The sequence below is a fragment of the Strix uralensis genome, chromosome 29 (assembly GCF_047716275.1).
Source record: "Strix uralensis isolate ZFMK-TIS-50842 chromosome 29, bStrUra1, whole genome shotgun sequence".
In the NCBI taxonomy this organism is placed as follows: domain Eukaryota; kingdom Metazoa; phylum Chordata; class Aves; order Strigiformes; family Strigidae; genus Strix; species Strix uralensis.
The window spans coordinates 3,217,961-3,242,777 of record NC_134000.1 but is presented as its reverse complement, the minus strand read 5'-3'; the positions used below and the strand labels follow the sequence as shown (position 1 = coordinate 3,242,777).

Below are 24,817 nucleotides of genomic sequence, written 5' to 3'. Positions count from 1 at the left end.
CTAGCCAAGCCGGGCCCAGCATTAAGCCGGGCCCAGCAGTAAAGCGGCCCTGCCCCCGCCAGCACAGCTCCCGAGGGAGCGCCGCGGGGGGGGGTGTGACACGGGCGAGGCCGTGCCGAGCCGTGCCTGGCGGGGCCGGGGGGGGCGGCGCGGCTGGGGCCCGGCACGGCCCGGTGCTGCCCGCCGGGGGCGGGGCGGGCCGGGGCGGGGCGAGGGAGGGCCGGAGGGAGCCGGCGGCGCCGCGCCGGGCCCGGCACGGCCCCGGGAGCGCAGCAAGCGCCTGGCCCGGACCAAAGTTATCCCGGAATAAGGCTGCACGCATGTGCGTCACCCCGGATGTGAACATGCCGGCCCGGCTCCCCGCTAGCTCGCTCCGCCCGGCTGGAGCGGATGGGCTGAGCCGGGCCGAGCCGGGCCGAGCCGTGCCGGCGGCCGCGCAGCCCGTTAGGGGCGGGGGGAGGCAGGGCCGCCCGGGCGCCCTCAGGGCCAAGGTGCGAGAGCCCCGGCCCGGCGGGGGGCCCGGCCCCCTGGGCGGGGGCGGGGCGGGGGCAGGGGCAGGGCCGGGGGCGCCGCCCGGGCGGGGCCGGGCCGGGCCGAGCGGCGGGCGGGACCCCCGGCGCAGCCCGCCCCGGGTGCCCCCGCGGGGCCGCCGCCGCCGCCGCCTCCCCGGCCCCCCTCGGCGCCCGCTCCCGCCGCTGGCCCGGCGGGGCTGGGCAGCGCGGGGGCCGAGCCCCCGGCCCGCCGGCCCCCTCCCCATCCCACCCCCCGACCCGCCCCGCCGCCCGGGAGCGATGGATTTTCGGGGGAAGAAGTACGAGCGCGGCAGCAACTGGTCGGACCCCGAGGTGGTGGAGCTGCTGCAGCTCTGGGCCGACGAGTCGGTGCAGATGGAGCTGGAGAGCTGCTTGCGCAACCAGCACGTCTTCAACCGCATCGCCGAGGTGCTGCGGGAGAAGGGCATCCACCGCACGGGCGACCAGTGCCGGGAGAAGATCAAGAAGATGAAGCTGGAGTACCGGCGGATCAAGGACAACAGCAAGGCCCCGCGGGGCGGCCGGACCTGGAAGTTTTACGAGGTGATGGACCGGGTGCTGACGAGCCGGCCCGCCCTGGCCTACGGCTCCCTGGGCGGCAGCATGATGGCGCAGCAGGTGCTGCAGGGCAGCATGGTGGAGAGCTACCACCACCAGTTCGCCTCCTCGGGCCTGCCCTTTGGACACTCCCAGCACCCCGAACTGATGGAAATCAAATGTGAGGAGGTGAACTCTGATGAGCACTGCTTGACCCCAGAGCCCCCACCAGCCATGCCTTACCAGCAGGGCTCCCCTGAAGAGCATGAGATGGAGAGAGCCTTCTTGGAGAGGGCCCAGAACGACTCTCCCATCTCCAGGGTGGAGATTCCCATTGAAACCAGTGTTTCACCTTCAGGTAGGGAGAGCCTTTTACATTCCAGCATAAGGGTTCTGCCCGGTTTCCCAGAAAGAGAAATTTTTTTTTCTGGTGCAGAGATAGACACCTGGTTTTCACACTGACGTTTGGATCCTTATTTTTCCACATCCCAAAAAGCTTTAAAGTAGAAGGCTGGTATCTCCATTCATAGTCTTCTGGCCATTCCCGAAACGTATCTTGCTGCAGGTAAATAAAATCTGAAAATACTGTGCTAGGCTAAATACTGTGTATGAAATCCAGAGGGCTGGCATGTCTGCCGTAAGCCGGGCTAGGCATTTGCGTTAGATTTCTGCATATAAAGCTGAGAGCACTTAATGTATTGAAAAAAAATATTTAAAAAATCGCATGGTTTTTGGTATCATTTCAACATCACCAGGGCTGTCTGCGGTCCTCATGCTGAATTGTATCAGGAGACCCTCTTCTGCCATGGCTACGCTGTAAACCTGCAGGTGAAACTTTCCTCGCCACCTTTTAAAATATTTTCCGGATCTAATCTTTTAGGACACTCAACAATGAAGAATACTTGGGAATAGTCATTGCCTGGCTTTCTAGGCTGTTCATTAGGACTTGGAAAGAAGATCTTTTTGAAAGTCACTGGCAGAACCAGCGTATCCGTTTACAGGAGATGAGACTCCTGCGCTGAAAATGCAGCTAGGCTGCCAGGAAGGGTACGGTCTGGAAATCCTGGGGATTTCAAACCAGCCTGGGACGGGCTGATGGAAGAGCACGGCGTGATGGGGAAGAAGAGAGACGATAACCAGTGAGAGGTTAATGTCTGAGATCAGGAAGAAATGCTACGTCCTCTTCGCCATGGTGGTTGCGTAGTTAGTCCAGGGGAGGGAACTGATGGTGGTTCAGGTTAGTTCAGAGGCTGAGTACAGGGCTGGGGCTGGCAGCAAAACAGGGTGCCCGATGTGTGAAGTGAAAAGCAAACTTCAAAAATACTCGCAAACTTCAAGATGTACCCGACAGGTTTTACATTGGTTTTCCTGTAAAACCCTACAGTAGATGGAAGGGTGTTTCCTAGGAAGGGCAGGGGAAGGCAGCAAAGCGTGTCCATGCCACTTTACTTGCTGCACGTTTAATTTTACTTCCTTGCTTTTACGTATTCACAGGTTTCAGTGAGTCCAACATGGCAAACTCCTCACGGATCCAGAACGTGGTTCCCCGGCCTGGCTTCTCCGCCTTGCATCGGCTGAGAAAAAAACGGAAAGGCCAGCGTGTGAAGGACCCGCTGGATGATCTCCTGCTGAAGACCCTGACGTCTCAGCGGGCCATGGAAGAGCGCTTTCTGCAGATGGAAGAACGCCGATTTCAGCGAGATTTGGATGTGGAGGAGCGTCGGATGCAACTGGAGCAGCGCCGGTTTGAGCTGGAGCGGGAACATGAGTTTCGCATGTTCAATGTCTTTGCTCAGATGCTCAGCATCCTAAAGCAGAGCCACAGCGGCTCTTCCTCCTCGCTTGCGATGCCTCGGGGCTTGGACTTCAGCCAGGCACTCTCCGAAATTGCGGGAATGGGAGGAGGAGGAGGGGGCGACCTGCAAGAGTTGAGGGCTCGGCCGCTTACCGAGAGGAGGGTTGACATGCACGGCTTCTGTAACCCCGGTGACTTCCAGAGAAGCCCCTACCTGTCTGCTCGCGGCAACATTGCCAACGTTTTTCGTGGCTCCACTGAGGAAGGGTACAAAGCTTATCATGCTGACAAGTATGATGAAGACAAGAACCCCAATGTGAGTGAGAACCCCAGAGTGTTTTCCTGGCTTTTTTGCTAGGGAAAAACTTCCTTAGAGGTTTGCTGACAGATGTGATGAAAGTGTGTGGGGGTGTTCTGAGCTCAGTAATACACTGCAGGTCAAGCTGTTTCAGGAAGAGAAATAAAAAGCTTTGCAGGTCATCTGTATATCAAAGAGGAACGCCGTGTTCAGCTGAGGTTTGCACGCTCTGATTTCCCTATTGGGGAAATAATAGCAATAGCAGACCTTGAAAGATGTAAGAAATCTGCAGGAACAAACAGAACCGTTCCTCCTTTCACCTCATCACCTCTGCTGCCCACTGAAGACCATCCCTGATTATCTGATTATATCTGATTATTGCAGGTGCTGGGTGCAGGAGATACAACAACTGAGCGATAGACTTTTTTTAATTTTTAATTACTTTTAACGAATACTTTTTCTGCCTGCTTACGCTTGGCTGCTCAGTTGTAAGTAGCTCATCATACCCCCCTTGTGGCACAAAGGCTGAGTGTTAATGCTTCATGGCAAATTATTACTGAGTAACAAATATGCTAAATATAAATAATGATTTATGTGGATTACTTTTAAATAGAACCCATATTCAGATACTGAACTACTTGAAACTTTAAAAATGTTTTATTATTAGCCCTGACTTAGTCACACTGCGTTGGGAAGTGAAAACCAGATTTTTAAGAGAGAAAAACGCAGTGAAGTTTTTGATACAAGGGGCATTATGAGGTGCAAACTGTCTCTTCTACCCACTGTTGTCTGTGTAGGAGGTAGCTTTTTAAACAAGTATCTAAAATTGGACTTGTACTTTTGTAACATTATAAATGTACAGTTGCGTAGATTTCCTTTCTCATTTTTAAAAATTTATTTACCCAACCTCTTCCCATAATGAAAATGTGCTGGTAGATTTGAACTCTTCAAGATCTAATCACATGCTAAATAAACATTAGGGCCAAATCCTAAACCTGGAACTGTAGGGTCAGCTCTCCAGAGGGGAATATTTAGTGTTTTAACCACTTTTCACGACTACATGTTTGTGTGGTTTCTGAGCAAATCAGTGGAGTGGAATGGTAATGACCGATAAACAAATGCTTTTAGCTAGAAGAAATGTGTCCAAAACCTTGTTTAAAACTGCTACAGAAGGGTGAACCTCGGTTTTCTCAGAGTTGTTTTAGGGTTTCTTTTGTAGTTAGATATATACCAGTGAGTGAATTCAAGGTTAAATCAAACATATTCTGTAGAGAAGTATAAACCGTTAGTCCATCCTCATTTACAGACAGTTTATTGACTAAGAAGCTGAGTGTCTGGGATATCTATGTAAACACACACACAGAGTGTCTCCAGTTATATATGGTGAAGTTTATGTGAACTGTGTTTTGACTTTTCCTTGGTAAGTGTTTTGAAGACAATTTAGTGAAGTGGTAGCTAAGGTAATGTATGCACGTGGTTTTTGTGTTGATAAACAATAAATTATTTCTTTTTCTAGGGTATAATAAACTTTGGGACCAGTGAGAATAAACTCTGCTTTGACCTGATGTCTAAGCGGGTAAGTCCTATTCCAAAAAGAAATACTAAATTTGCTGTGTGGTTCCTCCTCAGTGCTTGCACTTTCCCAGAGTTATTGCTGTTGCTCAGGTTTCTCTGGTAAAGTTTTTCGTGGTGAATTTTTTACATGTTGGAAGTCACTTTTGCATTCAGCTATTTGTACATTTCTTTATGTTATTGTTCCAGGAGGATAGGAAAAAGGGTGTTTTTCTCTTCCTCTTCATGATGGGTTTCCCTTTGGGGATGTACTTGGCTCAGAAAACTAAATGAAAATAAGATGCATTTTATTTTCTCCTGCTGACAGTAGTTGATTTAATGCAGAGGTTTTGAACTGTATTTAATTTCAAGAATCTTCACATCTGTCCATTTTGAAAGTCACACAATTTGGACGCCCAGGTCTGAACTTACCCAAATTGTGCGAGGGTGGCAGCTCTTGAAATCTCTTGCAATCAGACTGGGTCAGCTGCTACCTGCTCGCTTTGTTCAGTCGCACCAGGGAGAGGCGTGAAACACGGCACAACTCAAAAAGTAGACAAAGTCGAAAGACAACAACCGAAGGGTGCTGTAGAGGAGTGTTTCTCGATTTCCATTGAAATCACTGCACGGGGCAGCCTGCGGGGCGGGCAGGTGGCAGTTTCTCATACCTGAAGTCGTCTGCCGGGAGGGAAGGTGGCTCAGGGTCGGACAGTCGCCCTCTGCGGTTTGAAGTTCGTGGTTGCTCCCCTTCCACCAGTTCCCACCCTCAAAATGTTCCTTGTTTTATTTCTGCCTGCCACTCCACTGACTTGGGGGGACGCTACCCCGCCATCCGCCTTCCAGCTAAAAGAACAGGTAAGGCAGAGCTGCTGCCTGCACGAATAAGGTGCCTTCCAGGCTGCACAGGTGGTACCTTCCTTCTGTCACTGTCCTTTCCCACTAAAACTTAACACCAAGCCTGCAGTAAGTAGTGCAGAGGGAGATGGTAGTCAGCTGCATCTCAATTAACCTTATTATGAAAACGAGTGAAGACTTCATTGGCTCTAGTGAGATGAGCCATCACGCCTGTGGCAACAAGCTGAACAAAGAGGCTGTTGCCAGTTTCTCAGACGTCGCAGCCTGGCGTTGCAGTATGGGCTCACTGCATGCAGCGCCAGCTGGGACTGTAGGCAAAGACTTTGTTGCTATTTGGGACAATAAATACTTACTGTTTCCACTGAAGAAAGTAATGTATCAGATTTCTGTCTTCAACTTTTGACCTTTAAATCAGAGAATATTTTGTGGGGTGAGATCCCAGGTGGTCTTCCTTTCAGTTGGCCCCTCTGGTTTCCTTAGCCCTTAATGCATTACCTTTAAGGGTTCTCCTCTTTATTATTGCGTAGTAATTTTTGGCCAAGCCTGCTGATACGTTTTATGTTGCATTCTCCAGAGAAGTTTAGGAGAGAGATCTAAGGAGGCACAGTTCTGTGCTACATAGGCTTCAAGAACACCTGCAGCTGAATAAAGGAACTTTAATCCTGTAATATCAGGTTGTAATTCTGCGTGGGGTAAGGACAGTGTCTTTAAACTCCAGAGCTTGGCACCTGTTATTAAAACACCAATACAGAATGTTGTCATTTTGTTATGATGTGAGAAACTTTCACACTGCATGTTGAATTTCCCTCCTCCCTTGCACTATCACCTACTTGTCGTGTCCCCCCACCCTCACCTTTTTTAGCATTAACTCATAGATTTGGTTGCCATTAAATATTTGGAAGGTACATTGTAGTACATAATATTTGTTTATTCCCCTTTTGTTTATGTAAAATATCCTCTTCTCTCTGCCCCTATCACCACTGTGCTTTTCCTTGCAACTTCATAGAACTGGATTATGTGAAACCCTGATATTTACGACCTTGAAAATATTTAGATAAAAGCTGTGTGCATACTTTATCTAAACAGAAATATTAAAAAGGGCTCCGCAGTTCAGGTGCATCTGTCTTTGAGATCAGAATATACTTCTAATAAGGAACAAAGTGCCTGCCCTGGGGAAGAATTATCAAGATAATTTCAGTTTTCTCCTGTCTTTTGAAAGCTCCCGTTATGCTTTAACACTTATCAAAGCTTATCAGAGTTACAGATCTGAAGGAGCTGCAGTAACTTGGAACTCAAACGTAAATGAAAGCTAGAATTCATTAAAAAATGAATATATTGAAAGTTGATTAAAGAAAATGCATATCTGACTGTGATTCAAAATCCTTTCTGTCTCTTTCTGACAGTCTAGACCTGAGCTTTCACAGTTGGGACTTCGTTTCCAGCTGAAAGCTGTTGCCCTCAGAGCTTGGGCAAAATGCTCTTTGGGACTCGTTGGGTTGCTTCGTTTGCTGGGGAAGTCTTCCACAGGCATCTTGGTTATGGGCATCACATGTATTGCCCGTTCTGCATTCTTTTAGTCGATCTCTGTGCAGCGAAGTTTTGGCTGCAATAACTTAGCAGAACTTCACGGAGCCTCAGGTTACCACGGATCAGTTTCCTGATTCTTGCTTTTCACAGCTGCATTAATTTTGATAGTCAGTGGCTTTCTCAATCCAGTTTTTGGATTGACCCAGCGCTGAGGGATCTGGTGGAGTTGAGAACAGTCAGTGTGAGGTTCATGGTTGGACTGGAGGAGCTTCAAGGTCTTTTCCAACCTCAATGATTCTGTGGTTCTGTGAAGTTGCACGTGTGTGTGTCTATGTAGGGATGTGCCTGCACAAGGATCCCGTCTATCTCCACGTTTCCGCTATCAGTGATTGTGCTTTAATGGTTCTTCTCATTGCTCCCAGCTGACACAGACCGATATGAATCTGATGGAGCCTCCACTGCTTCAGTATCCCGACTGGAAGGGACATATGTTGTAAGTCTTCTCTTTTCTGTAACGCTTCTCTTTTTGACTGCTTGTCTGATGAGCAGAGTGGATGAATACAAACCGCTTCTGCTGCACTCACTCGTTAAAACTTTTCTAGGTCATTTAATCATCTTTTCCTTTGCAAAACTGTAAATTAGCTGGCCTACCAAGTTCGTCCAGTTAAAAATCCTTTTATGTGAGAGAAGATGCCAATTTTCTAAAGCAAGCACAGTTTTTAAAGCACTGTATGCATTGACAAATTAGGTGACTCCAAACAGTTCTTTGAAACATAGTGAACACTTGGGGATTTTAATCCATCTCTTCTGTGCCTCGGTTAAAGCTCATCAGAAATGGATGCACCGTTACAGACGTTATCCGCAACACCTTTGTCCTGTGTAAGAGTCCTGTCTGTGGCATGGGCCTGAGCTATCCTGTTTTCCAGCTATTTTCACCAGACTTTACTGCGCCCTGGCTGTATTTTCCTGAGATGTGGACCTGGGGAAGCCCAGCCTCTTGGAGAATAAGCTGAATCAATATTTGCTTTTGTGTCTTTCTCAGTTTACGGGAGGAAGTGGCTCGATTTTTGACCTATTACTGCAAGGCCCCTGCACCTCTTAAGGCAGAAAATGTGGGTAACCCACTTTCCGTTGGTGTCTGTTCTAATGTATTGCCATTTGTTGTCAAACAGTTTCATCTTCTTTTTTTTAAACAAATGATTTGGTAAGATGACAGCCTTTTATCATGTAAATGAGGTTGATTCATAGCCATTTCGGTAGCTTTTGATGCACACTTCAGCCAAAACACTTCTGGTCTACTGTACATTTGCCTCATGCTTTACTTCTGTGTGCCAACTCCTCATGCCAGTGCTCTCAGGGGGGCTTTCTGTTTTCATCTCCTTGTTCAGCTCTGGGACCTATTGTGCCTGTATCCCTCAGCCTTGACAAAGAGTGCCCATTGTTTCAGTCAGGTCTAATTTCGTTCCGTTCTGCTGTTACACCTCAGGACAAAAATCTGTAATTGAGCCTAGAGTAGTTTTAGCCTGTAAAGACAGACCTTTTTGTGGCACTGTTGTGAGGAAGGCATCAAGACCCGAGTCTCTGCAGGACTTGCTGACTGGGGAGAGGTGCAGGATGGGCACAAGTGCCTGTGGAGATCAGGGGGTCCTGCCTCTGCCGAGTGCTGAAGGCAGCAGGAGCTGGGGCAGCCGTTGCCTTTCTGTCAGCAATAATTCAGCAGAAGCCCGTACTTCACGCGAACTGAAGTTACCACCGATCAGTTTGCTGTTCACTGCTTCTCCAAGGCAGCAGATTCTGTCTGATGCTTGGAGTGAAACTCACGGGACCTGTGAGCATCTGTCTTCTAGAAGCAAGAGTCAAACCTGCTCCTGTACGAGACAGTGGTTTCCACTTTTGCACAAATTTGGCAGGAGGTCGGGGCTGCTGTTACCACAAAGAGACGGTAGCACGTATTAGCTGATGAAGATTAGTTTGCTTTTCTAGCAGTTCAGAACTGCTCCCCAATTTTTTCCCTATTTAGAGCCTACTCTTTTTCTAAATTGCTTATTAGAATCAAGAACAGCACCAGGACAAAGTGTCTCTGAAGCAAAGAATAGGATTAAAGTTATTTCTGGTAGAAGTGGGATTTCAGCAGGAAAATTCTGGGAACATCTGTGCTAGAGAACTGGGGAGAAAATGTATTTTAGTGGTATGGTCAGAAATTATTTTATAGTGTTGTCTTTCTATGGACAGATTTATCACTAGCCTCTCTCTTTCTTCTGTAGGTGATTGTTTTAAATGGTTGTGGCTCTTTATTTTCTGCATTAGCTACAGTCCTTTGTGATCCAGGGGGTAAGTGGATGGTTGGGAGATGAATGTGGGGTTTTTTCTGGGCAATAACATTACTCTGTTTAAATGTTGTTTGACAGAAGTGAGGTAGTGGAACTGGCATTGGCCTACTGCAAAGTTCTTGTTTCCTGCAAGATTATGCTGTGAAGTTCATCATCTCCATGGTCTGCAGATGTCATGCACTCACACTTGGTGTCTTGCCCTGTCTGCCTTCACTGTTCTCGTGGTGCCCCGGTTTAGTTTGGTAGAGTAAATGTGGGTCATACTCATGTTTACCTGGGTTCTTGCAGAAGATTAAAGAATTAATGTAAAAACTAAGTGGAGGAAAAAGCATAACATTACAGTGTTTCCAGAGGGCACAGCTGTTAGAAAGCTTTCATGTGTAGCTGAAGTACACGAGAAGAGAGAGAAGGACTGTGACCTGTTGATAACCAATTTTGTTTTCTCGGTTCCAGAAGCTGTTCTGATTGCTACTCCCTTTTACGGTGGTATTACCCAGAGTGTCTTCCTCTATGGTAATGTCAAGCTGGTCTATGCCTATTTAGACAGTAAGGTAAGCTCTGAGGGAAGGGAATACCAACCTCTGTAGTTAAAAAATAATTGATACTAGGAAGTGCCAAGCTTTGGGAACCTCTGAAAGCAGTCCTCAGAACAAGGATAGGCTGAAGCCTGTGGACATTTTCCCAATTTATTGCTGGGAAACTGGGCACATGATTTGCAAGAAAGTTGTTTGAGACCATGAATCTGGATTCCAGTCTTGTCCTTTTCTTGTATCTTACTCCCAGTAATGGCTCTTGAGAGGAGAAAAATGGCCATTTTGAGCCCTAGAGACAGAAGTATGTACTAGAACGGTCCTATGGGTGGAAGACCAGATGAAGATTTTGCATTGTTTTAGTTATTCAGGGATAACCAGAGAATTCTGTGTGTATGGCCAGCCTATGATGAACCTTTATTTGTTTTTATTTATTTATTCTATTTGTAGTATAAGAGCATAAGATGATGGTTGCTAGGTCACTATTGTTGGGTTTTTGTCTTCTTTTGGGGAACATTTCTCAGGGGATTGGCTCAAGGCAGACCCTACTGAAATACCTTGGCCTCTTTTATCTTTGTGATGTCTTTCAGATTACTGGAACTAGCACTCGCCCTTTTCAGCTTACAGTGGAAAAACTGGAAAAAGCCTTGCAGGATGCCCGGGCAGAGGTGAGTTTAGCTGAGCTTCACATTACTTGTTAAGGCTACAATATGTTTGAGATGGCATGTCCCAGAAGTGGCCTGAAGATCAGAACATTTTCAAAACCTAGCACCTGGCTTTCTGGTTGTCCTTGTAGACCACCTGAGTTTAGGCTGCTTGCAAACTCAGGGACAGTCCCCCGGTGTTGTGTCTGTCCAATTTTTGTCACAACAGAAGGGATAAACCAGAAGTACCAGACCATTCACAAAGCACTGGAACCCATTCATATCACCAAAAAAACCCCCATGTACTTGGGCATGCACTAAAAAGTAGGGACTAGCCAGGGTTTGTACTTCAGGAAGGCCAGCTGAGTCACCCCAAAACGACTGTTCTACACAGTGGTGCAGATGAATCCACTAAGAACACCGAGAGTTTTTGCAGGAGGGAGAGAGATGCAAATGTAGAGGATAAACGCAGATGAGTATCACCCTTTTGAAGAGTTAATCTGTAAGTTTTGATGTTCTCCAAAGCCCTGTATATGTTTAGTTGCATCTTTAGATCATTACCAGCTCTGACATCTAAAATGTGCTTTAAATGAGAAGCCTTTGCATCCACATGGCTCAGATTCCCACCTTTCTTGCCTCATTCATGGGCAGTCTTTGGTAATATCACTTTAATTCAAACACTAACAACAACACTACTTAACAGAGTGGGACAGTGAGAAGCATTACCACATCTTGAAAGCACCTCCCCCCACCCCTCCCTTCTTCCCTGGGCCCAGCTTTGTTCCTGATATCTCTACCTCCTTCTCCGCAGTGGCACAGGGGTCAGGGAATGGGGGGTTATGGCCAGTCTGCTGCTTCTTTCACCTCAGGAGAGGGGGGAACTCTGCACATTCTTCCTCTGCTCCACATGGCTTCCCTCTCACAGGAAAACTTTCTCTGGCATGAGTCCTCCCCACAGGATGCACTCTTCTTGAGATGCTCTGGCGTGGGTCCCCCCCGCGTGCTGCAGTCCTCCCAGCGCCGAAATACAACAGCGGGGGCTGCTTCTCCCCTCAGAGCCCCGGACTTCTTTGGGCACAGCCGCCTGCTCCAGCGTGGGGTCCTCCACAGGCCGCAGGCTGTGGCATCTTCTCCTCCAGTGGCCTCCATGGGTGGGAGGGGGCGGCCCTGCCCTCTCACCATGGGATATGGGGGGGGTCTCTGCTCCAGTGCGCTTTCCCCCTCCTTCCTTCCACTGACCTCAGTGTTCACGCAAGTGTCCTTCTTGTAACTCCTCCTCACAACTCCCAACCCCCCTCTCAGATTCCCCTTCTTAAACACGTTATCGCAGAGGCGCAGCCACTGTCACTAAATGGCTCGGCCTTGGCCAGAGGCAGGTCCGACTTGGAGCCAGGGGAGCTTTTGAGAAGCTTCTCACAGGGGGCCACCACTGTAGCCCCCTCCCCTGCTACCAAAAACCCCGCCACACAAACCCAGCACACTGATACAGCTCAGAGAAAGTTCTCTTCCGTGCTGAGAACATCTGAGAGCATCTTCTCTTAATTGGTTGACCAGATGGCAACAGTTGTGGCAGACTCCCTCTTTTTAAAATCAGAGATTCATTCTATAATCTTTTTCCTCAGTTCATTTTGCAAGTGATACAATTGTAAAAAAAAAATCTTAATTTGTGGCTAAAAGTTTTCTCATACAAATCCAACCTCTGAAAAGCCATGGTGGAAGCTTAAGGCGAATCTTGTGTGACACTCACTGCCTAAGTAGAGGAACTGAAAATTTATCCCCTGATAGGCACTCTCTTAACACTGCGATATTTGTATTCTGCAGGGTGTCACTGTAAGGGCCTTAATTCTTCTGAATCCCCAAAATCCTCTTGGGGACATCTACTCCTTGTCAGAGCTACGGGATTACCTGGAATTTGCTAAAAGGTACGTCAGTTTGGAAGGCTGAGGCATCCTGAATCAGATACAGCTTCTAGACTCTGGTGGACTACTCGCTTTCCCTGAATTTATCTGTGAATGTCTTTTAAGTCAGGCAAACAGTCTATGCTTCACACACAGCAGTGGGCTTAAGAGAAGAGAGGAGAGTGCTGGGGACAAGGGAGCATGGACCGTGCTGTCATCTGGAGTGGCAGAGCAACTTGCATCAGGGCATGCAGGTTTTATTTGTTGGTAGTCCTAGCGAACACTATGGTGCTGTGCTTCTCTGGTAGGAAGCTGGGTTCCTTTCCTCTCAGTTTCTCTGTATGTGCAAAGACAAAGCAATATGTGAATATGGGTTCCCAGCTTCATCATGGATCACAGATATCTGAGATTCCGAATCCGTGAGATTCGGAGTGGATGATGGTACAATTTATTCCAATTAATATCCACTAGTGCATTGGAAAAGACTGAATTTTTATCTCATTATGGGGTTGCAGAGGGTGACAGGTGGATGTATCTCAGATCACTTCAGTGTATGCACAATAGACCTTCTGAGTTGTGGAAAAAATGCTTTACTTCTGCAAAATTTGGTGTCCCTCTTCTTTGTATAGAGTCTTGGCAGGCCTGAATTTATCTCTGCTTCTAAACCAGAAGCAGCCTTGTTTTGTAATCTCCATTTTGTCCTTTTGCAGACATGAATTGCATGTGATAGTAGATGAGATCTACATGCTGTCAGTTTTTGATGAATCAGCCACGTTTCACAGTGTCCTAGGCATGGACAGGTAAAATCAGCTCCTACTTCCCTGGCCATCTTCCAGTGACAGTTCAACATGATGCCTTGCTGAGAACTTGTGACTGGAAGTTAAGTCATGAGCTAGCAAATTCTGGATCTGCCTTATGCTGCTTTCTTTTTTTTTTTTTTTTTTTAAATTTCTGAATGGCAAATGCATTTGTCAAGTGCAATCTAGCAAGTAAAAAATGGTGGTTACTTTTCTGTTGTGGTACACTTTTCAATGTGTGCTTCAGTATTCGCTTGTGACAGTCCCCAAAACTGGAAGGAGATGTTTCACTTGTTGGGAGTGAGGCTTTTCTTCCCACCTAAACATTATTATGTCTTCCCCATGTTGCTGTTGATGCCTGTAAAGACTTTTTGTTGCTGTTTACTTTTTTTTTTAATACAGTAGTCACGGATCACAGTGTTATTTCAGACTGGAGAATGGGTTTTATTAGGTATTTAATAAGATGAAAAACTTTTCAAATCTCACCTTTTAAAAATATGGTGTGCTTTTTTGCTGTTTTGGGTTGGTTTTTTTTAAAATTTCTAGTTTTAACCAGTGTTGCTATCTTTCTTTTTGTGCTCAGGAAATAAAATACATTTGGTTAAGTCTTAGCTCAGTTTTGCTGGGTTTGGATGTACTACATTGCAAAAGAACTTCATCTCCCTCTGCAAAATATTGGGGTTTGAAAGAAAGAAAATTACTTTTAATTCTTGGCAAATACATTAGCACAGGCCTGATTTCTAGCATTATATGTAAAAGCTTCGTATGTGCAGGAAATCTGTGCATGAAATATAGCACTCACAAATGTGTGTATATCTGAAATATTTGAAAGTTGGGTCTAAAACTAGTTTCAGGGAGTTCCCAGCTTCTAAAGTTAGGTCAGATTTTAATTTTCCCTACTTGACTGATATTCCGTGCTGCACTGTCTGTCATTGTGTAATGCTGCCTCTCTGTTTCTGCAATGCTGCACTGGTGATCCAAAAGCTTCAGCACCTATGACACTAACTGCCCATCTGCATCCTTCTACATACAGATTGCCTGATCCACAGCGGACTCATGTCATGTGGGGAATAAGCAAGGTGAGTTCTGGTTGCCAACGTGCCGTGGCTTCCTGGCTGACAGGGTTGGCCTTGGTGACCTCAGGTTCCTCCTGTGGGAACAAACAAGGCAGTAATAGGATCCCGGTCTTCCTGTGTAATGAAGTAGTCTCTCTGTGTCTTCTCCAGGATTTTGCTGTCTCTGGGATTCGTTTTGGTACTTTATATACAGAGAACCAAGATGTTGCTAACGCTGTGGGTTCTTTGTGTTATTTCCATGGGGTTTGTGGACCTGTCCAGCACAAGGTGGCACAGCTGCTTAGAGACAGAGGTGAGTCAGTAGCTCCATGTATGATCCTCCGCCGTTCTGTGTGTCTTGGTACTTGGGGGATGCCCTCTCCTTACTCTCCCAAGTGGTCTCCTGTTTGCACAGCCTAACCGACAGTCTTCTATAATCCCGAAGCTGCCCACGTAACACGAGGCTGATGGTTTTGCAGAAAAGGACTGTTTCTGCAGAGCTCCTGATCAGCAGAATTAGAGGAGGAGCTCTGAAGAAGTGTGATAGCTATTTGTATAGAAATAACCAGTGTTGTGTGGAAGCAGAAACAAAGAATACTGGCTTGTGGGACAAGGGAAATGGAACTGGATTTCCAGGTCTGCCCTGGATGGAGTGCTGACAGTCCGCAACAGCTAAGAGCTATGAATCCAGGGAAACTTCCTCGGGAAGGTCAAGAAGATATTCTTCTGCACAGACATGAAACTGCTAAATAGTTCTTTCCCCTCTTTTTGCTGTTTGAGGAAACAGAAAACAAAAAAAGAAGGTGAAGGGTGAAATGGAGAAAGGCACTGTGAGTGTTTTGGAAACGTGAACAGATCTGAATTCTCTCTCAGTTTGTGATTTTTTTTTCTTTATCTTCTCCTTCTGGTTAGACTGGATCAACCAGGTGTACCTGAGGGCCAACCATGCCCGCCTAAAAGCTGCCCATACGTATGTGACAGATGAGCTGAAGACACTTGGAGTTCCTTTTCTCAACCGCAATGCAGGCTTCTTTGTCTGGATTGATTTCCGCAAGGTTGGTAGTCCCAGGAAGGAAGGCTTCTGGGGTGAGGGCAGGCACGTGGTGCAACGGCATCTCGAGGAAGGTTTAATATCGTGATAAGCATTTTGGTTTAACAAATCTGTTGTCACACGAGCAGAGGGAAGGGCTGCCTGGTATTTCTGTCCGTTCTTTTCCTTTCGTCTGTCTGTGCATTTCCCTCCTTGCAGGAATCTTACTGCTCTCAAGCCACTTTCCTCCCCATTTCTTCCTTTATATCACAACTGCTGTACTTCAGAGGTAAAAGGTGTCTCCCCTGGCCTTTGCAGACCTCATGGGAATCACAAATTCATGAGGATCTCGGTGATTTAGCCTGTACGTTACTAACCTCTGGCCCTTCTGCTGACTCTCCTAGTACCTTAGGACAGGCACATTTGAGGAGGAGATGCTGCTCTGGAGGCGTTTTCTGGATAACAAGGTCCTCCTGTCCTGCGGTAAAGCCTTTGAATGCAGTGAACCTGGATGGTTCCGCATCATCTTTGCTGACAAGACCCACCGGCTACAGTTGGGTGAGTAATGTTTTCTTTTCTTTTTCCTCCCACCAGAATTTCTGCAGCACTGTTTCCTCCTCTCCCTAATCCTGGACTTACCCTGTTACTATCCTCTCATCTTCTCTGTTTTCCCTCCGTTTCTTTCCATCCTCTAAACTTTTCTGGATCTGACAGATCTGGGGACACTTTGTGGCTTAAACTAATCCACTAGTGTTTCTCCTCCTCATGCCACTGCAGGTATGCAACGGATCCGCAAGGTTTTGGAAGAGCGGGAGCAGGAGATACTGGCTGAGGAGAAGGAGCAGCCTTGCCAGTCAGATCAGGATGGCAAAGCAGATAGCACAGATGAAGTCATTTTTGTGTCCCGCCACCAGGAGCCTACCTGTGCCGGTAGCTCCAACCTTGGTGACCTCATTGGCCTCCTGCAGCAACAGATGCGTTCGTCTGACTGGCTACAGAAAAATACAGCCGAGCAGTTTGCACAGGAAAAGCCAGAGATCTACGACGTGTTCAGCAAACTGGTGGGGAAGCAGTAAGGGGTCAGTGTGCCTTCAGGGGCTTTTCTGAGCAGTGACTGACCCTGGGCCCCTGACAGCTCAGCAGTGACTCACAGCAAATAATATATTTTCTGTATAGCAAGAGAATCACTTTGTAAAACCCCTCCTCTCCCCCCTGTTTGGGATCTCTAATTTGTATTATATAGGTGCATTCCTTGGATCGGGGTGAGGGTAGGGAATGGTGGGGGTCTCGTTCGCCTGCTGCCCCCTGTCCTGCGGCATCATTGTATTTTGTATTTCATTTCTAATGAATATGCTCTTAAGTCTCTTATAAGATCCTGTGGTGTCGTTTTTTATACTTCTTATTTCAAGACAGAGACTTGAGATTGTTAAAATGTGTACAGTTTCCCTTTTCCTGAATGATGATCAGATGTGACTGATTTCAGGGCCAGAAGATGACTGCTTTTGCAAAGAGGATTTTTTGGGAGTTAGAACCCAGTGTCAGCCCTAACTTAGCTTCAGCTAAGGGTAAATAAGCATGTGTATGCATTCGTCGTCGTGCGTGAGGCTCCTAGGACAGTGGTCATCTAGTCTGAGATCTATAAAGCTTTTCATTTTGAGCTGGTTTCCAGTCTAACCTCAGATCAGACAGTATCCAATACCCTCAGTTGGTGAAATGCCCGTTTTTCTTTCTATACTTCTTTTTTGTGTTCATATAAATAAACAGCATCCGTTGGCCTCTTGGCACAGTGTCCACAAAAGAGCTAAGCAGGGAGAGGCCTTTGAAAGTCGATGTTCTTTCTGCAGCCTTCCTATTCCTAGAAGTCCATCCCTGCTGGTTGGCAGTGAGGTATATTGGCAGGACAATGAAGAGGATGCTGCTTCTGCCACCATGCTAGGTGTACCTGCTCTAAGGCCACAGGCTTCCAAGGTGGCACTTTCCACCGTTATCAGAGTAATTAAGGCAATTTTTTAGCTATGTTTGTCAATTTGCAAGGTAATTTTTTGGCTAAACGGTATTCTTCAGTCTCCTTCCTTCCTTTTCCATTTTAAAAGACACTGTTTCCTGTATGATGGTGATAAAGTATTTCACCAGTAATTCCTGGTACTATAAAATTTTCGGTATCTTAAAGGAATTTAAGCTGGTTTTTCTGCATACATACAAATCCAGAGTTCAAAGAAATTGCCCATGAAAACTGAATGGAAGTGCGCCTTTCTCCTGTAATTTGTTCTAAAAATAACCAAATTTCATCCTGGTGACATGGAATCTGTTTGTATAATGAGTTAGAGAGGAGAAAGATAAAATTTAGGCTAAATTCTGTGCTGTCAAAGCAGTTGGAATTTGCTGATCACAACTGAAGAACCACTTTCTACTCTTCTGATCAAGCCTCCAATCTGAAATTGGAAAGGCAGGGGAAAAATCCTCGGTCCCATGAAATACATGCATCTTGCTTAGCTTTCTTCTCTGTAGATCATTTGGGAGAAGGGTAGGATTGAGAGTTAACAGGAAATTCAGATTATTCTTTGATTCAATCTTCAAGTCAAACAGCTTTCATTTTACAGTTTCTTTGTGAGGTGGGATGTCGGTGACTGGTGGCTCACAGCGGTACCATTGTGGCTCTGTTGGTTTTGTTCTTGGGCATCGTAGATTTGGGCAGATGGGCACATCATAATGAGTGACAAAAGCATTTATGTCCATATCAGAAACCAAATTACCAAGGCGTAAGTAGCAAATAATTAACGTGACTGCATTTTGGTGAGGTGACGGTGGAGAATTGCCTGGACGGCGAGAAGGACAGTCTGAGCAGTGGCTGAGGAGAAGATGGTGCTGCATGTGGTGACTGTTAGAAGTAACTTCTCCCTCTCTCAGGTGCCAGCGATGAGGCAAGGTTGGTGGTGATTGGTAAGAGGAGTATAAGGGATAGTTATAAGCATCATATTTGCTTGTTAGTTTGGCAGTTCCCCATGTACAATATTTTTAAGTACATTCTTTGATTATTATTATTAATTTTCCATTTGCTCTTGGGTGTCCACAAAGCAAGCTGTAGCACAAGACAGGTCTCCTTAACAGAATGGGAGGAAAAACATATGGCCAAAATGCAAATGGACTTACTGGTTTGCCCCCTCTTATTTATGTACCCCGAGGAGAGTCTGAGCAACAAAAATTTAGGGAGAAAGCTCTTTGAAATGAAGAACCAGGTAAGACTGTCTAGGCATTAGTTAAAGAGGTATTTCAGGAGATTCCTATAACAAACTCAACCCATTAACTACTCCTAATTTTCTTTTCTTTTGGTGTTCTGGTCACTCCTGTGGTTGGAGTATGTTAGTATACAACAGTAACAATATAATATGATTTTCACCCGTAGACGTTTACTGCTCAGAAAGCGGGTCTATAGAACGGTCTCTGCGTGGAAGCAGTTAGCAAAGCATACTTCTGTAGGAAAGAGGGTGTAATACACTTTCAAAATCCTCACAGCTAATATAATACAGCTCACAGTCACTTCCATCTGAGCTTGCTGTAACTCAAAGTAACAGGACAGATGCACACTTTGTTGCATGGAATATTTTCCGTGTTTTTTTCAGGTTTAACACCTGCCTGAGGAGGTCTCCACTGAGGAATGTTAGCTCAGTCACAGAAACTCAAAATATAACTGGAAATGAGGCTAGAGAGAAATGTGATGTTATGAGCCTGCTGTTGGAATTAACAACATTTGTTTTGACTGCACAAACCCAATAAATTTTGAAAATGGCCTTTACTGGTTGAAAAGAATTGGTAAACATTTAGAAAGTCCTATGTATATAGGAGTTAAATTGAGGCTTACTTGCTCTAAGAATATACTCTCACATAAAAAACACAGGCTCTGCCTGTACAAATTGTTTGTTCCTTCTGCTACCTCCATGTTAGATGTTCTCTCTGCTCACTATTTCTCATTATTATTATTAACGGCCTTTTTTTTTCCTGTGTGTCAAATCTCTTCAGAGAGGAAAAAAAAAAAAAGATAGAGAAATGATTAAGGACTGTCCCCCTCTGCATTTCTTTCTTTTACCAGCTTCTCAAAGCAATAGGCAAACAGAGCAGTACCTGAAATGGTGAAGCCAGTCAGATCTATATTTTTAAAAATTGCTGCATTTCATCTAAAATAAGAAACGGCATCAAGATGAGTATAACACTGTGCCTTCATTGCTTGTGTCCATTGTAATTAAACAAGATGATAAAATCCACTTTGCATATAATTTTTGTGTTCAGGTTATCATTCATTTGAGCACAGAGAGGATCCTAGATAGTTTCATAGTCCTTGCCATGTTCCAGCCTCTCTCTCCTCTCCCCCCTGATTCTGTCTCTACTCCAGAGAAGTGTTCAGCGTTCCTGCCTTAGAGGTGGGAATTTCCTGTGCAGCACTGCTCTCGGTCATAGAAACCTCCCTAACATACATCTCAGGTCTACCCTTGATGTGTCCATGTTTGTGGGAGAGGAGAATCTGTGAGCCTCCAAATTCTTAACCTGTGTTACACTGCAGTTAAGCAAGCAGCATAGGTGGGGCCCATTCTAGATAAATATTTATGAAGGATCATGCATACTTAAAGAACAAATCTGTGAAGATGTGTTTTCCCTTACAGAAATTGAATAGATCCCAAGCAAAATATCTGTAAGGGAAAATATTTGTTAATAACTTAATAGCTCTCAACTGAAGAAGAGCAGCTGCTCAAATGTACTGTACAATAGACTTTTTCCTAAATAAATGCTAATACCTTAATTGTTGTCTTCCTCTCTTAGGATGCATCCACCAGAGCGTACAGCTGGGCTGACTGCTGTGTGCTCTCCCCATCCCCATAACCACCCAGTTTCTTAAAACCTGCCTCGGGGTCAAATTATCGTTTATATTGACAATTTCTCTGCAATCCTCCTCCAGTTACTTGGTTACAGAACCCCTCTGTCGCTCTCGTGCCGCTGGCAAAGCGGTGATTGCATTTCGTCAGAGAGATGGTGGCACACAAGGGCTGGATAAAAAAACCTTCTCATGGAGGAAGCCACGTGAGTCACACCCCCCGAAAATTTCTGCATCTAAAGCATCAGGCATGCGAAAGGGTAAAGCTGCTTTTGCACTTCTGATTGCATACGCAGCTATTTTTGTAAGATTGGCTGACCTAACAGGCATTGCTTTGGTTCTTTCTGAAGCAATTCAGACTGCACGATGAACAGGGCAAGGTAACCTACAAGGATATATATACACACCAAAAGGTGCATATTCTGTCTGAGAAAATCAGAGTGGCAACATACGCTCACTCCTCATTCCAATTAATGCTTTATTTATTACCAAGCTACATAAAACACTGGCAACTGACCAATGACAAGATCCTAGATTATCTGCAGCCAACAAATGTGCTAAAGGGTCTGAGATGGTTATAAATAATCTACTTTCTGTCCTCAGTTTGCTGGGATTGGTTATTTTTAGCAAATAGCCAGTCGACCTTATCAAAATGAAGAATCAAAAATAGTCTGGAAAAACACTGCAAGGAAAGGCTATTTTTAGCTCTCTGTCTATTCCCTGCTGCTATCCAGCAAGGTCTGATGGCACAGCCCATGCAAGAGCGCTTCGTTATTCTAGGCGACCGCTTGTCATGACCTGTTCCTTTCCCGAATACCTCACTGCAGAAAGCGTTCAATTGATTAAAGATTAATGCATCTGCAGACCGTGACAGCTGAAAGCTTTAGGGAGGGGGGATCGTACACTGACAGAGCGTTTCCATCTGCACGTTTCTGCCGTATTGTAGTTTCTCTGAAGGGAACACTTGCTTAACGGCATCTCCTCATGTCTCACATCCTTTGGTGGGAGCTATAGCAGCAGACCTCCAAAATATATTTACATTTCTTTTTCCTTTCAGTTCAGGAAGGCAGTAGAGGACGTAGAGTTACAGACATCAGGCAGATCACTGTGGTGACCATCAGTCACAAACCAGCAGCACTGGAGGTGTACGACAGACTGGCTCAAGAGATAAAACCATGCAACTGGCTCCTAGATACAGTTTATTGATCAATCTAACTATAAACTCAACTGATATAAACGAGGGTATCATTTGGTTGAAAGACATAAACCAAAATAGTGACCCCAGGCAATGACCTGGCTGTTTCAATATCCTGCCTTCTCGTACTAGAAACTCTTTCATTTAGTCCAGTACCTTATATATTGGTAGTAGCCATTAACAAATTTTTCAGAAGAAAAAAATGAGCTATGATTTTTTGGTTATGCTATGCCACAGGTTGAAAATAAGGTGGAAAAGATGTCCCCAAGCCATGAGTTTTCCCCTTCATATTTGCCTTTTAAAATCATCTCCTTTTATTATAAAAGTGTTTCCAGAACGTGCTGCCTCCAGCACCGACAGTGTAAGGTGCACCATAATCTCACAGGCAGCTGCTTTACCTGTGTGGAGACACGGTAGCAGAAGGCTCTCTGAGCGTTTCTTTCTCTTCTGTAAACTGATCATCCCAGCAGAAAACACCCGATGCTGTACGTGACAGCAGGCAAATGTATGGCGTGATAGTGAGGTCCTTGAAACAAATTCCCCGACGACCCCCAAAGAGTCACATAAGGCAGGACATAAAAGGGCAAAGCAAAGAGAGGTAAAATATCTGATTTCTCTTGTGCATTTATAAAAATTGATAGCCCGTTATCCAGATGCTGATGAATATTTTTACAAGCTATAAATGGCAACCTGGAGTCTAAAAATAGACACTGTGCTGCAGACTTGTCTGGCTTAGCTACATCACTGGAATATAAACAGGCTCCCTGATGTGGTTTCAGGGAAATCTCTATCAAAACAGACTACATCCTCCATTTTTCTAGCTATTTTGAAATAAAATAGCTGATGCTGTTTGCATTTCTTTAATTCTAGCTTTTAATAAAATTTCACTGCTTTCCAAATTTTCCTACAGGGATGAAACAATCCTCAAGCCTCTGTGAGTGTTTCAGCTACAATTGATTCGACGCGCTTTCTTCTCCCCGGCAGAGCAGGGAGGCAGAGGAAGCGCCCGTGGGCACTGCGTGGGCTGGCATGGCCCGTGTTTGGTGGCCCCCGCAGCTGCACGTGGACCAGCCAGTGTCCCTGTCATGCGACAGGGCTGTGGACCCCCGTCCCCGGCTCGGTCACATCCAGGCACGGCTCACGCTGATCAGTCCTGTGGCTACAGAGGTCCAGCACTTGTCCCCGGCAGCCCCAGCAACATGAACGGTGCCCCTTACGGTTCACAAAATCAGACACGGTCCATTCATCCTCCAGAAGGAGAGTTCCTGCCTCTGATCTATGAACGGGGCAGCTCGCAGTGATTTCAAACTGATGGGTTAAAAACAGAAACATGATGTGCTCTAACAGACCCTAGTAACTTGTGCTAGGGCGGAGGAACATGCTAGTACCAGCACTCAGAAAGGATGCTTTAAGATCTGTGAGTCCTTTGTGTTGGTCTGAATGTCACGGGCGGGATGAAGAAGGCAGCAGCGAGCCTGAAAAGAGCTGTATCACCTGCTATGCAACGTGTGTGAGGAGAGGTTGAGAGAAAGAAAAGAAAGCACTGCAGTGACAGTGTTTCTCCTTTCTTGTGGGAGTACTGAGCTGTCTCTGTGTGCAGGGATGGCTTTGCAGAAAGTGGTTTTCCCAAGAGCAGGTGAAGTGAAAGAGAAACAACCCATTGCTGACAGTCAAGAGTGCTTAAGGACACTGTACTCTGTGTGAGAGGGAGAGAGAGACTCAGTTTAGAGGTTTAGAGCAGGGACAGGTACGAACCCCCCATCCTTTCACAAACACGCGTTATAGGATAGTACACCATCACCTCACCATTGTGCATAAGATACCAAATATATAAAAATGGATACAAGCAAAATTGAGGAGGGGAATAATACATTTCAGGCCAGCAAAAGCTGACACCGTGAGATACGTGTGGTGAGAGTCTTTTGAACATCCAGAGGTTACAGGATAGGACCAGAGCTGGCCTGCCATGTATCCCAGGCAGCAGGGAGCAGGCAGCAGACTGGAGATGCTTCTGGCCCAGAAATCAGGCTACTGAAGGGGCTGCAGCAAGCGAAGTTAGCATGGCAGGACATCGCCGAGCTCTGCGAGCTCCATGGCTGTTACAATGGTCCTTGGAGACCTGCGGCTTTACAAAACAGAGGATTTGCTCCTCAAACAGTCCATATCTGTCCTCAGATTGGCAGGAGAGGAGAGCCAGTCAACAGGTGAGAACTGTTTACAGATGGGAGTTGTAAAGTCATCCTTGTTTCTGCCTCAGCAGCACTGAACATAGCCAGGGTCGGCTGCTGACAGCCCAGAGAGCAGAGAAAGGTAAAGGACATGGGTGCCACATGCGGGGACACTACACTGCTACCGCTGAAACGTCTCCACTGCCACACACCATTGCAGTGTGTGTGGCTCAGCTGCAGCATCTTAACTACTTTTTTTTATGGAAAGGGTCAGTTTGCCTACTAAGTTAGCACCTGATTTGGGGAATGAAACCAGTGTCTGTGATTCCCGCACAGCTTGAGTTTTGTGCAACAAATCTGTCCTGGTCTGTCAGGAGGGGGGTTGGTTCACGTTACTCTTGAGAAGAGTTTGGGAAAGGTGTGGTGTTGGGTTTGGTTTGTGGTTTTTTTTTTTTTTTTTCTCTCTGTCATCCAGCAGGTTGGAGAGTGACACACAACCCAAAAGTCCTCAGTCAATGAGAAAGCCCAAAATAGTTTTGGAAAGGCGCACAGAACTGGAAGAAAGGGAGACAGGAATGCAAATCTATGGAAAACCAGGGCTCATCAGTACAAATTTTGCACACTCAGGTAAGCACGAACACTGTCCCAGGACCCTTTGTGATGGGAGAAGCGGCCCTTCAGTGGGGAGAAGCCTTCCCAAACCCTGCAGCCAGGCTTGAGTCACTGGGCTAAATCTGGTGCAGTGTTGGAGGGAAAGTCACCAACAGCGGAAGAAACTCCCCAAAATGTAAAGCAGGCTTCAGAGGGGGCCAGGGTGAGGAGCGTGCACTGCGTGGCGGGGCGGTTGAGGCAGGAAGGAGGAGGAGGAGGAGGAGAGGGCACGGCCTTCTCCTGGGAGTGTTTGCAGTTTGAAAACACTGTTCAGTTTTGGGCCCCTCACTCCAAAAAGGCCATTGAATGACTCGAGCGTGTCCAGAGAAGGGCAACGGAGCTGGTGCAGGGTCTGGAGCACAGGTCTGATGGGGAGCGGCTGAGGGAACTGGGGGGGTTTAGTCTGGAGGAGGCTGAGGGGAGACCTCCTGGCCCTCTACAACTCCCTGAAAGGAGGGTGCAGAGAGGGGGGAGGAGTCTCTTGAGCCAAGGACCCAGCGGCAGGCCAAGAGGGAATGGCCTCAAGCTGCGCCAGGGCAGGGTCAGACTGGCTCTTAGG

The 24,817-nt window shown here is 46.3% G+C and overlaps 1 protein-coding gene across 2 annotated transcripts; it reads left to right on the top strand.

Moving 5' to 3' along the window:
* Positions 1-736: 736 nt before the first annotated feature.
* Positions 737-16,751, top strand: LOC141935878 (1-aminocyclopropane-1-carboxylate synthase-like protein 1). Of its 2 annotated transcripts, none has more exons than XM_074852524.1 (15): positions 737-1,428; positions 2,565-3,181; positions 4,680-4,739; positions 7,519-7,589; positions 8,139-8,208; positions 9,361-9,427; positions 9,880-9,977; positions 10,547-10,624; positions 12,422-12,522; positions 13,209-13,298; positions 14,329-14,374; positions 14,522-14,663; positions 15,263-15,405; positions 15,785-15,938; positions 16,158-16,751. In XM_074852524.1, exons 1-15 carry the CDS (start codon positions 792-794, stop codon positions 16,454-16,456), a joined length of 2,673 nt encoding a protein of 890 aa, XP_074708625.1. In that variant the 5' UTR covers positions 737-791; the 3' UTR covers positions 16,457-16,751. The 2 variants fall into 2 exon arrangements, with proteins under 2 accessions (XP_074708625.1, XP_074708627.1); XM_074852526.1 differs by lacking the exon at positions 737-1,428 and adding an exon at positions 1,470-1,635.
* The last annotated feature ends 8,066 nt before the right edge of the window (positions 16,752-24,817 follow it).

Excerpts from the sequence above, each read along its gene's own strand:
- LOC141935878 (XM_074852524.1), top strand. The coding sequence starts at position 792 with ATGGATTTTCGGGGGAAGAAGTACGAGCGCGGCAGCAACTGGTCGGAC. Across the intron at positions 4,740-7,518 it reads TTGACCTGATGTCTAAGCGG|CTGACACAGACCGATATGAA; the intron begins GTAAGTCCTATT and ends CATTGCTCCCAG. Across the intron at positions 9,978-10,546 it reads ATGCCTATTTAGACAGTAAG|ATTACTGGAACTAGCACTCG; the intron begins GTAAGCTCTGAG and ends GATGTCTTTCAG.